Here is a 16,283-nt window from a genome sequence, read left to right on the forward strand (position 1 = left end):
TTGTAGATATTTACATGAAAATAAAGAAATACAGTAGAATTTATGAAAAAAACTGACAACCAATGTTCAAAAGAAGACAAACTGGAAATAAAGTGGGGAGGGGAGAGAAGCTGAGAACACAAGTTCTATGGAGTCCTTGAAAGTGGGTCCATCGGTTGTGGAATCAGTTCAGAGTTGTGAGTGAAGTTATTCATGCTGGTTCAGGAGCCTGATGATTGTAGGGTGATTACTAAGTCTGTTAGCTTGGGGACTTAAAGCTTCTGGACCTCCTACCCATTATTAGTTGCCAGTAGGCATGGCCTAGAAGGCAAACACGAGGAAATCTGCAGATGCTGGAAATTCAAGCAACACACACAAAATGCTGGTGGAACGCAGCAGGCCGGGCAGCATGATGTAACTATGAAAATGGACAAGGGAGAGCCAGTGGATGTAGTGTACCTAGACTTTCAGAAAACTTTTGATAAAGTCCCACATAGGAGATTAGTGGGCAAAATTAGGGGACATGGTATTGAGGGTAGAGTACTGACATGGATTGAAAATTGGCTGGCTGACAGGAAACAAAGAGTAGTGATTAACGGGTCCCTTTTGGAATGGCAGGCTGTGACCAGTGGGGTACCGCAAGGTTCGGTGCTGGGACCGCAGCTGTTTACAATATACATTAATGATTTAGATGAAAGGATTAAAAGTAACATTAGCAAATTTGCCAATGACACAAAGCTGGGTGGCAGTGTGAAATGTCAGGAGGATGTTATGAGAATACAGGGTGACTTGGACAGGTTGGGTGAGTGGGCAAATGTATGGCAGATGCAGTTTAATGTGGATAAATGTGAGGTTATCCACTTTGGTGGCAAGAACAGGAAGGCAGATTACTATCTAAATGGAGTCAAGTTAGGAAAAGGGGAAGTACAACGAGATCTAGGTGTTCTTGTACATCAGTCAATGAAAGCAAGCATGCAGGTACAGCAGGCAGTGAAGAAATCTAATGGCATGCTGGCCTTTATAACAAGAGGAATTGAGTATAGGAGTAAAGAGGTCCTTCTGCAGCTGTACAGGGCCCTGGTGAGACCCCACCTGGAGTATTGTGTGCAGTTTGGGTCTCCAAATTTGAGGAAGGACATTCTTGCTATTGAGGGAGTGCAGCGTAGGTTCACAAGGTTAATTCCCGGAATGGTGGGACTATCATATGTTGAAAGATTGGAGCGACTGGGCTTGTATACACTGGAATTTAGAAGGATGAGAGGGGATCTGATTGAAACATATAAGATTATAAAGGGATTGGACATGCTGGAGGCAGGAAGCATGTTCCCGCTGATGGGTGAGTCCAGTACTAGAGGCCACAGTTTAAGAATAAGGAGTAGGCCATTTAGAACAGAGATGCGGAAAAACTTTTTCACCCAGAGAGTGGTGGATATGTGGAATGCTCTGCCCCAGAAGGCAGTGGAGGCCAAGTCTCTGGATGCTTTCAAGAGAGAGTTAGATAGAGCTCTTATAGATAGCGGGGTCAAGGGATATGGGGAGAGGGCAGGAATGGGGTACTGATTGTGTATGATCAGCCATGATCACATTGAATGGCGGTGCTGGCTAGAAGGGCCGAATGGCCTACTCCTGCACCTACTGTCTATTGTCATCTATAGGGAGAAGCAGTGTCGACGTTTCGGGCTGAGACCATTCGTTAGGACGGGTCTCGGCCCGAAACGTCGACAGTGCTTCTCCTTATAGATGCTGCCTGGCCTGCTGTGTTCCACTAGCATTTTGTGTGTGTTGCATAGCCTAGATGGTGTGGCTGTTTGATGATGGATGCTGCTTTCCTGTGGCAGCACTCCATGTAAATTATCGGTTTATTGAGATACATTGCAGAATAAGCCCTTCTGGCCCTTCAAGCCATGCCACCCAACAACCTGACTTGACCCTGGCCTGATCGTGTGACAATTTACAATGACCAATTAACTTGCATCTTTGTACTGTGGGAGGAAACTGGAGCACCCAAAGGAAACCCCCACAGTCATGGGGAGAATGTGCAACCTCCTTGCAGTCAGTGGTGAAAATGTGCTCAGTGATGATGAGGGCTTTGCCTGTGACGGGAATGGTTGGTGCTGGAACCCTGTAATGTTTGTGATAATACATCAACAACCTGGATGCAAATTTTGCAAATGTGATTAGGAAGTCTGCAGATGTAAAAAAAAAATTGGTGACATAAATTATGAGGAGGATTATCTTGGGCTACATTGTGATGCAAATCAGCTGGAAAGTTGAATTTGTGCTCCTTGTCACCTCTCCAAGGGATTTTTTGTACTCCTTATTTTCTCCTGTTTATGCTCATTTAGAAAGCAGAGGCCCGGAGGAGGTGTAACAGAGTAAACAAGCAGGGCCCAATTGTTTTCTCTTCATAACTATAATTCTTCAGACTTGGAGCATTGCCAACGAAAACAAATTAAATGCAGCACATGACAAACACAATGACTTTGCCCATTACCTGTATCTCTTGCTCACAGTTAGCTCAAACTCAGATTCACTGTATCGACAATAGGTGCAGAAGTGGACCATTCGGCCCTTCGAGCCTGCACCGCCATTCTGAGATCATGGCTGATCATCTACTATCAATACCCAGTTCCTGCCTTGTCCCCATATCCCTTGATTCCCCTATCCATAAGATACCTATCTAGCTCCTTCTTGAAAGCATCCAGAGTATCTGCCCACTCACCCAGCCTATCCAAGTCACCCTGAATTCTCCTAACATCCTCATCACATGTCACCCTGCCACCCAGCTTAGTATCATCAACAAATTTGCTGATGTTATTTTCAATGCCTTCATCCAAATCGTTGACTTAAATTGTAAACAGCTGTGGTCCCAATACCGAGCCCTGTGGCACCCCACTAGTCACCACCTGCCATTCCGAGAAACACCCATTCACCGCTACCCTTTGCTTTCTATCTGCCAACCAGTTTTCTATCCATGTTAATGTCTTCCCCCGATGCCCTGAGCTTTGATTTTACCCTCCAATCTCCTATGTGGGACCTTATCAAATGCAAAGTACTAAAACTTCATTAAATCTGGTCCAGGTACATTTCATTGGGACTATTCAGAATAAGCTTGGTACGGACTAGATGGGCCAAAGTGCCTGTTTCTGTTCTGCAGTGCTCTATGACTTTGGTTTCACTTTCTTTCAGCAGTTTCACAATTCAAACTCAATAAGCTTACTGGGCTATTACCCACTCCAGGTGAGCCTGGGTAGAATTTGATGTGAGTTCAAATTGGAGTCTTCTGTAATTGTTGGTCTCTAGAGTTACTGTTATTGGTCAGCTCCTGAGGCACCTTTTCATACATCTTCTATGTAAACTTTTCAGACTGATACTATAACCAATTATACAGCTAAAGTCAGCTTGTATCCCCAATATGCTTGTTTAAAACTAAAAATCTTGCTGGTTCTCAATCACCTTAGCTACCTGGTCCACACTTATCAGAGTCTAGGGTTTAGAAAAATAAGGTGTGGGGGTGGGGGGGGGGGGGGGGGAAGAGATCTCATTGAAGCTTACCGGATATTGAAAGACCTGGCAAACATGAGAAAATCTACAGATGCTGGAAATCCACAGCAACGCACGTAGTAACATATCCATCCATGGTCTGGTCTGCTCTGCTGCTGCAGTGAGGCCCCATTCAGGTTAGAGGAGCAGCACCTTATACCCTGTCTGGGTAGCCTCCAATCTGATGGCCTGAACATCGATTTCTCGAACTTCCCGTAATTGCCTCCCCCCCCCACCTCCTTCAACATTTCCCATTCCCATTTCCCTCTCTCACCTCATCTCCTAACCTGCCTATCACCCCTCTCTGGCGCTGCTCCTCCTTCCCTTTCTTTTGTGGTCTTCTGCCCTCTTCTATCAGATTCCCCCTTCTCCAGCCCTTCATTTTTTTTTTTACTATTGGGCTTCACAGCTCTTTACTTCACCCCTCCCCCCCCCCCCCCCCCTGGTTTCACCGATCACCCACCACCTTGTACTTCCGCCCGTGTCCCCACCTACTCTGACTTCTATTCTTCTCCAGTAGGCCTGATGAAGGGTCTCAGCCAAAACATCAACGGTTTAATCTTTTCCATAGATGCTGCCTGGCCTGCCGAGTTGCTCCAGCAGTGAGTGAGTGTGAGTGTCATTGTCATTGAAAGGCCTGGATTGAGCAGATGTTTCTAATAGTGGGAGAGTCTAGCACTAGAGGGCACAGCCTCGGACATCCTGTTGGAACAGAGATCGAGGAATTTTTTTTTTAGCCAGAGGAAGGTGAACCTGTGGACATTTTTGCTCCAGGTGGCTGTGGAGGCCAAGTCATTGGGTATATTTAAAGTGGAGGTTGGAAGGTTCTTGATTAGTGATGATGTTAAAAGTTACAGGAGAATATTAAGAGGGAAAATAAATCTGCCATGTTAGAATGGTGGAGAAGACTTGATGACTGATAGTTGGTCTGTTCCTATGTCTTGTGGAGCTGTACAGTGGTACGCAGTATGCTAGATGGTCTGCATCTCTTGGTATCTTTGGGGGGGGGGGGTTGGTCAAAGAGAGTGAAACATGTATTATAAAGTTGTGCAGATGGTCTGCAGCTGTTTCCCATGCTGAAATGAACCCATATTTCAGCTAACCCCACTTCAGATCTGCCTTCAGAGTCCCACTGACCAAGATTGTTTTCAATTCTTCCATTTCACTTCCTTCTCTCCTTGACTGTCTTCAGCACCTTCCCGATAGGTTGGTGATTAGATCGGTGTACAGTCGTTGTAAGTGAGGTCTAGCTTGAACCCTGCCGAATCCCACTGCCAGAAACCTCCAGTCACTTAAACCCCAACCAACCATTGCTTCTCGCCTGAATTTATAATTCAGTTATTGTTTCCCTTGGACTCCGTGGATTTTTAACTTTCTTGAGTAACCTGCTGCGTATGTGCTATATCACATTCCTGAGTAACACACACTTAGCCAATGTAAATTCACCCCCCCCCCCAACCCTGTTACCTCATTGGTTACATGCAGCTCCTTTGGGTAGCCTTGTTTAGCCAATTGAGTTAATTGCTTAGAGCAAATGATTATCATTTGCTGGGGGATCCTGGGAATTGTGGTAATGTTAATATAGTTTCATGTGTAAATGAGCAGTCATTTTGCTTTGTTAGCTTTCATTTTTTTTAAATAGGGAGCATGACCAGACATGCGTGCGTGTGTGTGTGTGTGTGTGACTTTAAAGGAGGAAAGAGAATCAATTTCGGGTCAGCATCAGGTTTAATATCACTCGCATATGTTGTGAAATTTGTTGACTGCGGCAGCAGTATTGTGCAATACATTATAAAAACTGTAAATTATGATAAGAATGTGTGTATGTATTTTTTTAAAAAGGTTGAATTTTGAATTAAATAAGAAGTGCAAAAAGAGTAAGGAGGTAGTGTTCACAGATCAATGTCCGTTCAGAAATCAGATGGCGGGGGGGGAAGAAGCTGTTCCTGAATGTGTGCCTTCAGGCTCCCGTAACCTAGCAATGAGGAGAAGGGATGTCCAGGGTGTTGGGAGTCCCTTAATGTCGGGTGCTGCCTTTTTGAGGCATTGCTGCTTGAATACGTCCTGGATGCTGGGGAGACTGGCGCCCATGATGGAGCTGACACAGCTTTTTCTAATTGTGTAGTGCCCCTCCCCCTTCAGCCGGTTAGAATGCTCTCCGCGATACGCCTGTAGAAATTTGCAAGTGTCTTTGACATACCAAATTTCCTCAACTTCTAATGAAATATAGCCACTGTCATGCCTTCTTTGTATTGACAAACTAACATTAGCCACTACAGTAACACAATTCGGCATGGCACATTAGTGTGTAAGGTGTTTGTACATTATCCCCGTGACAGCGTGAGTTTCCTCTGGGTGCTCTGGTTTCCTTCCACATTCCTAATTGTTCACATGGGTGTAATTGGATGCTGCAGGCTTGGCCGGAAGGACCTGTTACCGTACTGTATCTCCAAATAAAAATAAAATCTGCTGGAGCAACTCTGGTCCAGCTGAAGACGGTAGGTGGGAAGGAACTGTTGACATAAGACATCAACAATAGCTCTGTTTTCCACCCCCTCACACCAGCACGACCACGACAGATGCTGTTTGACCCACTGAGTTTCTCCAGCATGTAGTCTGTTGCTTTGGATTCTAGCATTTTCAGTCCCTGGACTCCATTTGAAGCACAAACACTGCAGGTTCACTGTCTTCGAAGGAAACACTTTGGAAGATAGACCGCCTATGGTTTGATCTGTGTCTGTGCTCGTGTAGGCTCTGCTGAGCCAGCCAACATCTGCTTGGGCTCCCTTTGCTGCCCAAGGGCATGGAAATTGGCTTGCGTCCATCTGCCGATGGCATTTCTGTGTCCCTTTCGCTGCAAGTGAGCTGTGGAGGGGAGTTCAGTGAAGTTAGACTGTTTGCAGGGGTCAAATTGCACGTTGTTGTGATGAATCAGAGCTGCAGGCACAGCAGATCTGTTTGCTTACGATGCCTCCTTGGGAGAAAACCCCTGTTGTCCCTGGACTCCTATGGGGCACAGGCAAAAAAGTGGATGATTTTCCCTGTGTCGGAACTATTCCTGGAATGATGCACAAAATGCTGGAGGAGCTCAGCAGGTCTGACAGCCTCTATAAAGGGGAATAAACAGTTGACGTTGAAGGATCTCTGCCTGAACCATCAACTATTTATCCCTCTTTACAGCTGCTGGCTGACTTGCTGAGTTCTCCAGCATTTTTTTTGTGTTGCTTTGGATTTGCAAAGTGTCTGCAGAATCTCATGTTTTGATTTGGTATGGGCATGTTCCCCTCAGGAAATACTGGATATGCCAGGCTTGTATATGAGTTTAGAAGGATGAGAGAGATCTCAGGGTGAATGCAGAGTGTTTTCTCCTGTGGGAGAAACCAGAACCTGTTCAAAATCCTGATGAAATAAACTATTTATAAAGAGTTGAGTCTTTGGAGCTCTCTTCGTCAAAGGATGGTGGAAATATTCTTTGAATATTTTAAGGCAAAAGTAACTGTTTGATAAAGCAGCAGTTGCAAAATTACTAATGGCAGGCAGAAATGTGGGTTTGAGGTTACAATCAGTTTATTTGGTAAGGCAGTTTTAGGGCTAAATAGCCAATTCCTGTTCTTAATTAATATGTTCCAGAATGTTGGTCCCGACACAGGAAGAAAGCTGGCATAGAGATCCTTCAAAGTCGCCCAGCAAACATTGATCAAATTGAATCAGATTTATGTTTGTGAAGTGTACCACCTTTAGAATTGTGAAGGGCACCGTGGTTAAGTGAAAGCTCCCAAATAACTTCCTAAAGTTGAGGCCTCCCCATTTGTCTTGGTAACCTGAAATGGTTGTCCTGAATCCTGATACATGATTTTAAAAGGAATAACTCTCATTGGCACATATTTCATTGAAAAATGTGCTCTTGGTACCTCTCCAGAGGTATGGTCAGCTGTTGCCTTATGAAAACCATTCTCCTTTTGAGAAACAACATCTATTGTTGGGAACTGAAGTTTGTTTTTACCTTTGCTGTATTCTGCTCGATTGTCTAGTGGAGCGAAATACAGCAAGGAACATTTTCATTCAAAATCATTGTACCATTAAGTAAATAAGACTGGCATATTGAATTTGTTTTCTCCATTAAACACTGGCTTTGAACTTGTTATTGAGAATTAACATCAAAATAGTATTGAATTTGCCATCTGTATCTGTAGTGGTCAATCTTGGCTCTGGATTTTTGGGAAAACCTTGATGAATTTGAGCTGAAAATTGATTTCCAAATTCTCTAACTTTTTAAAGTCATTAACCGCCCCTACAGTTGGTCAACTTTCTGTAAAAGTTATCTTGTAATTCTCAAGTTTAGTGAGCAATCTCTTGCGACACTCTGGTGAATAGCAGGGCTGCTTGCAAATGGCATAAAAGCCACAAGCCTCTGATATCTGCGGGCTGACTGAATCTCACTGATTGCCACCGCCTTAAGCCCATCACCCCTTCCGAGGCATAGACCACTGACAGCAGCTCACTGGAGTCCTCTGTCCTGGGCGGAAGGTCCTTCCTCTCCCAGGGATGACGTCTTTGGAGCTTCTGTTGGTGTTCCTGTAGCTCTGGCGTTTTGTGGGATGGGGTTGCTGGCCTCATGTCCTACGCTCCTGCTTTCACTGGTGGGGTTGGGTCTGTCCGTTAATGGAGTTCAGACTGATTATTGACACTACAATAGATCCCCAGGCAAGTAAGAGGCTGGAGTTCCTGATCCCGATAGAATAAATGGTTGCGTTTTTATTTTATAAATTCATCACAGTAACAGGTCATTCTAGCCTGTGAGCTTGTGTTGCACTTTTACACTCCTGTGACCAATTAACCTACTAACTGGTGTGTCTTTGGAATGTGAGAGGAAACCCATGCAGTGATGAGAATGTACAAACTCCTCACAGAGAGTGGCAGAAATGGAATTAACCAAACACTACTCACTTTTTCAGGTCAGGCTGATTCTATTTATTTTGAGCCTCCTTCCCTTCCCCCTCCCCTGAATACTTAACATCTTCAGGAAGTGTTCAGCTAAATTACTGCTTCTATCCATCAGATTACGTCCCATGAGTTTGTTATAAATTAATGACCAGATTCTTCACACCTTCGTAGATCCACCCCCCAACTATGGATAAAGCTTTACATCTCCCCCCCCCCCCCCCCCACCTTTCCTGGGATAAACTCTCACTCTAGTAAATCTTCTGACTTTAGTAGGTTTTCAGTCTGTGGTGCAGAAGACTGCCAGGCTTCAGGAAGGATGTGATTATGCTAGAGAAGGCACGGAGAAGACTTACAAGGATATTGTAAATTGGAAGGCTCGAGTTATCAGGAGAGATTGGACAAGATAGCCCTGTTTTCCCTGGTGTGAAGAAAGCTCATCATAGCCATTATGTGCTGTGTGATTTAGCCAGTTATGGAGACCACAATATCCTTGGCAAATTGTTCTGCAGAAGTGATTGGACATTGCCTTCTGGGCAGTGTATTTACAAGCAGGTGACCCCAGCCATTATCAATACTCTTCAGAGATTGTCTGCCTGGCTTTAGTGGTTGCATGACCAAGACTTGTGATGTGCATCGGCTGCTCGTATGACCATCCACCACCTGCTTCCATGGCTTCACGTGACCCTGACTGAGGGGATAATCTAGTGCCATACCTTGCCTAACGGTGATCTGCAGGCTAGTGGAGGGAAGGAGCTCCTTACACCTACTTTGGTAGAGACGTATCTCCACACTACCACCCATAGAGGTGGCTAAAAGGTGAAATAATAGGGAAATTATAATTGAGAGGTAGGGGAGAAGGCCAATGTCTGTTTCCTATGTAGGGGTGTCTAAAACTGAAAGACATGGGTTTCAGGTGAGGGAGGAGGTTTGAAGCAGATCTGAAGGTCAAGTGGTTTGTATTTGGAGTGAGCTGCCAGGGGAGGTGGTGGAGGCAGGAACAGTAACAACATTTAAGGGGATCAGGACAGGTACTTGAATTGAATGAGCAGAGCACGTGTGGACATGGAGTTAATACAATGGGGTTGGTATGAAATTAATACAATGGAGTTAATGCAACTGGGGTTGGTATGAAATGGGAATGGTCACAATGGGCTGAAGGGCCTGTTTCCACATTGTACAACTGATTCTATAAAAGTGTCGAAATAGAACTGGTGATGACTGCATCTCCCACTTGTTATAGGAAACCGTGATATTCATAATACTGAAAGGATAACAACTTGACTGCATGGCATTGCAAATGTTCTGTGCTCATGGTGCTTAACTGGTGCTATGGAGGTGATAATTGCCTGTAATCCCCTCTAATGAATTTACTTTATTTCTTACATCCTTCACGTACATGGGGAGTAAAAAATCTTTACCTTATGTCTACGTCTTAATGTGTAATCATAATAATTTATAATAAATAGAACAGTCAATGTAACATAGAAATGCAGTTGTATCGGTGTGAATTAATCAGTCTGATGGCCTGGTGGAAGAAGCTGTCCCGGAGCCTGTTGGTCCTGGCTTTTATGCTGTGGTACTGTTTCCCAGATGGTAGCAGCTGGAACAGTTTGTGGTTGGGGTGACTCGGGTCCCCCAATGATCCTTAAGTCCCTTTTTACACCCCTGTCTCTGTAAATCTCCTGAATCATGGGAATTTCAGAACTAGAGATGCGCTGGGCTGTCTGCACCACTCTCTGCAGCGTCCTGCGATTGAGGGAGGTACAGTTCCCATACCAGGCAGTGATGCAGTCAGTCAGGATGCTCTCAATTGTGTCCCTGTAGAAAGTTCTTAGGATTTGGGGGTCCATATCAAACTTCCTCAACCATCTGAGGTGAGAGGCACTGTTGTGCCTTTTTCACCGCACAGCTGGGGTGTACAGACCATGTGAAATTCTCAGTGATGTGTATGCCGAGGAATTTAAAGCTGTTCACCCTCTCAACCACAGATCCATTGATGTCAATAGGGGTGAGCCTGTCTCCGTTCCTCCTGTAGTCCACAACCAACTCCTTTGTTTTTGTGACAATGCTGTTGTAACTGCTGTCCGTGTGCTCTCCTTAATCAGCACCAATCTCAGGCTGGATTTGACAAAAGAGAACTGTGCGCAATTTCGTTTCCTGCATAGAATCAGACTACAGCGCACAATGAGGACTGCCAAGCGCATCATTGGAGCCTCCCTGCCCTCTATTGTGGACCTGTACTCTTCCAGGTTGAAGAAGAGGGCGGGGAACATCATAAAGGACTCCCATCCTGCGCACGGACTGTTTGATCTGCTTCTGTCTGGTAGGCGCTTCAGATCCCTCCAGACTAAGACTAATAGGCATTGGAGAAGTTTTTTCTCTACTGCGGTCACTTTGCTGAACAGTTAACTGCCGGTTAACTGTCGGCTAACTATTACTTGGATTGCACTACCTGTATGTATAATCTATATTTTAATTTATATTTATCATTATTATTGTTATGAGCAGAGAGTCAACATCTGCCGGAAGTAAATTCCTTGTATGTGCATAGGTACTTGGCGATTAAAGTCTGATTCTGATTCTGATTCCAGCATTGTGATTATCGGTGGTTCCACACAATGGGTTTGGGCACAGATAAACATTTATTCCATCGTCTCAGTTGCTTGGTTCCAAATTCTTCAGCCTTTTAACTCTTCCACTAACTCCTCCCAGCTGCTCACTTCATCCCCTCTCCTGCACCACCCACCTTATTCTAGCTTTGTTTCCAGTCCCAATGAAGGGTCTTGGCCCAAAGCATCAATCGGTTATTCATCAACCTACACATTGCCTGACATTGTGCATATTGCTCACTTAGAGTTAATGTTTTCTTTTAATGTAGGTGATAGCTGGATTAACATCCTCCTGCAGTGATCTCTCAGAAGAGGAGCTTTCCAAACTTGGGGTGTCCTTGTTCAACTGCCAAGCAGCTGCCGAGCATCGTCAAACCTACCTCTGCACAGCAGACATGGTAAAAGTGGCTTCTTTTGATATTGGCAAGAGAGGGATAATGAGGAAAACCACAGGCCATGGAGCTGTCTTCTGTGGGTGGGAGGATGGAAATGGCGCATAAAACACCAAAGAAACACGCATAAAATGCTGGAGGAATTCAGCAAGTCCTGCAGCATTTATAGAATAAAGCAGTCAATGATTTATTCTAGCAACACACACAAAATGCTGGTGGAACGCAACAGGCCAGGCAGCATATATAGGAAAAAGTACAGTCGACGTTTCAGGCCGAGACCCTTCGTCAGGACTAATTGAAAGAAAAGATAGTAAGAGATGGGGGGGGGGAGGGGGAAATCCGAAATGATAGGAGAAGACAGGAGGGGGAGGGATAAAGCTAAGAGCTGGAAAGGTGATTGGCAAATGTGGTGAACTAGATATACCTGTCTGATGGGTTAATTCTGTCCCAACAGGAGCAAAAGAGATACTCAGCTGGAGAAGGGAAAGGATCATGGGACGGGAGGCCTAGGGAGAAAGAAAGGGGGAGGGAAGAACTAGAGGGAGATGGAGAGCAGGCAAGGAGGGGCAGAGAGAGACAAAAAAAGGAGAGGAAAAAAGGGGGGAAATAATAAATAAGGGATGGGGTAAGAAGGGGAGGAGGGGCATTAACGGAAGTTAGAGAAATCAATGACTTTAACGGAACTGCCATCTTCCCCCTTCCTTTCCAGTCCTGAAGAAGCGTTTCTGCCCAAAATGTTGACTGTTTATTCATTTCCATAGGTGCTGGATTCCTCCAGCATTTTGTGTGTGTTACTCTGGATTTCCAGCATCTGCAGACTTCCTTGTGTTTATATTAAAACACCAACCTTTTTTTACTCAGTTAAGCCATGTAACTGAGTTAGGGCCTTGTTCCAAATCCAATCAATCATGAACTGATGGTAACTATTTTTACAAATCACAGTAAAGTAGATTAATGTTTAAAGTTTCAGTTAAATATTTTTGTCTACTTGGTATTTGCTTATCTAATTATGTGCTTACATTGAGATGTTATGTGTTTTTTTTGTTTTGGTGATCTCTTTATTTGCATAATTTTTCATCTTTTGCACAGTGGTTTGTTAGCCTTTATTTGTGCATAGCTTTTCATAAATTTAATTGTATTCCCATGTGGGGTAGCGCATGGCATAGTGGTTATGCTAGCATGACACCTTACAGCAGTCGTCTCTAAACATAGAAACATAGAAAATAGGTGCAGGAGTAGGCAATTCGGCCCTTCAAGCTGCACCGCCATTCAGTATGATCATGGCTGATCATCCAACTCAACCCTGTACCTGCTTTCTCTCCATTCCCCCTGATCCCTTTAGCCACAAGGGCCATATCTAACTTCCTCTTAAATATAGCCAATGAACCGGCCTCAACTGTTTCCTGTGGCAGAGAATTCCACAGATTCACCACTCTCTGTGTGAAGAAGTTTTACCTCATCTCGGTCCTAAAAGGCTTCCCTTTTATCTTTAAACTGTGACCCCTCGTTCTGGACTTCCCCAACATCGGAAACAATCTTCTTGCATCTAGCCTGTCCAATCCCTTTAGAATTTTATACGTTTCAATAAGATCCCCCCTCAATCTTCTAAATTCCAGTGAGTATAAGCCTAGTCAATCCAGTCTTTCTTCATATGAAAGTCCTGCCATCCCAGAAATCAATCTGGTGAACCTTCTCTGAACTCCCTCTATGGCAAGAATGTCTTTCCTCAGATTAGGGGACCAAAACTGCACACAATACTCTAGGTGCGGGCTCACCAAGGCCTTGTACAACTGCAGTAGAGCCTCCCTGCTCCTGTACGCAAATCCTTTTGCTATGAATACCAACATACCATTTGCCTTTTTCACCGCCTGCTGTACCTGCATGCCCACCTTCAATGACTGGTGTACAATGACACCCAGGTCTCGTTGCATCTCCCCTTTTCCTAATTGGCCACCGTTCAGATAATGATCTGTTTTCCTGTTCTTGCAACCAAAGTGGATAACCTCACATTTATCCACATTAAATTGCATCTGCCATGAATTTGCCCACTCACCAAACCTATCCAAGTCACCCTGCATCCTCTTAGCATCCTCCTCACAGCTAACACAGCCGCCCAGCTTCGTGTCATCTGCAAACTTGGAGATGTTGCATTTAATTCCCTCGTCTAAATCATTAATATATATTGTAAACAACTGGGGTCCCAGCACTGAGCCTTACGGTACCCCACTAGTCACTGCCTGCCATTCTGAAAAGGTCCCATTTACTCCCACTCTTTGCTTCCTGTCTGCCAACCAATTCTCTATCCACATCAATACCATACCCCCAGTACCATGTGCTTTAAGTTTGCACACTAATCTCCTGTGTGGGACCTTGTCAAAAGCCTTTTGAAAATCTAAATATACCACATCCACTGGCTCTCCCTTATCGACTCTACTAGTTACATCTTCAAAAAATTCTATAAGATTCATCAGACATGATTTTCCTTTCACAAATCCATGCTGACTTTGTCCAATGATTTCACCTCTTTCCAAATGTGCTGTTATCACATCTTTGATAACCAACTCTAGCATTTTCCCCACCACCGATGTCAGACTAACCACTCTATAATTCCTCGGTTTTTCTCTCCCTCCTTTTTAAAAAAAAGTGGGGTTACATTAGCCACCCTCTAATCCTCAGGAATTAATCCTGAATCTAAGGAGTTTTGAAAAATTATCACTAATGCATCCACTATTTCTTGGGCCACTTCCTTAAGCACTCTGGGATGCAGACCATCTGGCCCTGGGGATTTATCTGCCTTTAATCCCTTTAATTTACCTAACACCACTTCCCTACTAACATGTATTTCCCTCAGTTCCTCCATCTCACTAGACCCTTGGTCCCTTACTATTTCCGGAAGATTATTTATGTCCTCCTTAGTGAAGACAGAACCAAAGTAGTTATTAAATTGGTCTGCCATGTCCTTGTTCCCTATGATCAATTCACCTATTTCTGACTGTAAGGGACCTACATTTGTCTTGACCAATCTTTTTCTTTTCACATATCTATAAAAGCTTTTACAGTCAGTTTTTATGTTCCCTGTCAGCTTTCTCTCAATCTTTTTTCCCCTTTCCTAATTAAGCCCTTTGTCCTCCTCTGCTGGTCTCTGAATTTCTCCCAGTCCTCAGGTGTGCCGCTTTTTTTTTTGCTAATTTATATGTTTCTTCTTTGGACTTGATACTATCCCTAATTTCCCTTGTCAGCCACGGGTGCACTACCTTCCCTGGTTTATTCTTTTGCTAAACTGGGATGAACAATTGTTGTAGTTCATCCATGCGATCTTTAAATGCTTGCCATTGCATAATCCACCGTTAACCCTTTCAGTATAATTTGCCAGTCTATCTTAGCTAATTCACGTCTCATACCTTCAAAGTTACCCTCCTTTAAGTTCAGAACCTTTGTTTCTGAATTAACTATGTCACTCTCCATCTTAATGAAGAATTCCGCCATATTATGGTCACTCTTACCCAAGGGGCCTCGCACGACAAGATTGCTAACTAACCTTTCCTCATTGCTCAATACCCAACCTGGAATGGCCTGCTCTCCAGTTGGTTCCTCGACATGTTGGTTCAGAAAACCATCCCACATACATTCTAAGAAATCCTCTTCCTCAGCACCCTTACCAATTTGGTTCACCCAATCTATATGTAGCTTGAAGTCACCCATTATAACTACTGTTCTTTTATTGCACGCATTTCTAATTTCCTGTTTACTACCATCCCCAACCTCACTACTACTGTTAGGTGGCCTGTACACAACTCCCACCAGCATTTTCTGCCCCTTAGTGTTATGCATTTCTACCCATATCAATTCCACATCCTCCAGGCTAATGTCCTTCCTTTCTATTGTGTTAATCTCCTCTCTAACCAGCAATGCTACCCCACCTCCTTTTCTTTCCTGGCTATCCCTCCTGAATATTGAATATCCCTGGATGTTGAGCTCCCATCCTTGGTCACCCTGGAGCCATATCTCTGTGATCCCAACTATATCATATTCATTAATAACTATCTGCACATTCAATTCATCCACCTTGTTATGAATGCTCCTCGCATTGACACACAAAGCCTTCAAGCTTGTTTTTACAGCACTCTTAGCCCTTATACAATTATGTTGAAAAGTGGCCCTTTCTGCTTTTTGCCCTGGATTTGCCTGCCTGCCACTTACTTTTCACCTTACCACTTTTTGCTTCTACCCTCATTTTCCACCCCTCTGTCTCTCTGCACTTGTTCCCATCCCCCTGCCACATTAGTTTAAATCCTCCTGAACAGCAGTAGCAAACGCTCCCCCTAGGACGTTGGTTCCAGTCCAGCCCAGGTGCTGGACCGTCCTGTTTATACCGGTCCCACCTCCCCCAGAACTGGTTCCAATGCCCCAGAAATTTGAATCCCTCCCCCTTGCACCATTTTTCAAGCCACGTATTCATCTGAAATATCCTCCTATTTCTACTCTGACAAGCACGTGGCACTGGTAGTAATCCAGAGATTATTACCTTTGTGGTCCTACTTTTTAGTTTATCTCCTAACTCCCTAAATTCACCTTGTAGGACCTCATTCCATTTTTTACCTATATCGTTGGTACCTATGTGCAGCACGACCACTGGCTCTTCACCCTCCCATTCCAGAATGTCCTGCAGTCGCTCAGAGACATCCTTGACCCTTGCACCAGAGAGGCAACATACCATCCTGGAGTCTCGTTTGCGGCCGCAGAAATGCCTATCTATTCCCCTTACAATTGAATCCCCTATCACTATAGCTCTCCCACTCCTTTTCCTTCCCTCCTG

At 44.3% G+C, this 16,283-nt stretch overlaps 1 protein-coding gene across 1 annotated transcript in view; it reads left to right on the forward strand.

Moving 5' to 3' along the window:
- Positions 1 to 16,283, forward strand: part of bmb (brambleberry) — a 56,659-nt gene that overhangs the window by 4,014 nt on the left and 36,362 nt on the right. Inside the window, exon 2 of the mRNA XM_073055070.1 lies at positions 11,345 to 11,473. Coding sequence (XP_072911171.1) covers positions 11,345 to 11,473 — 129 coding nt within the window. The remainder of the gene's footprint in view (positions 1 to 11,344; positions 11,474 to 16,283) is intronic.

Source organism: Hemitrygon akajei, chromosome 8, assembly GCF_048418815.1.
Source record: "Hemitrygon akajei chromosome 8, sHemAka1.3, whole genome shotgun sequence".
Lineage (NCBI taxonomy): Eukaryota > Metazoa > Chordata > Chondrichthyes > Myliobatiformes > Dasyatidae > Hemitrygon > Hemitrygon akajei.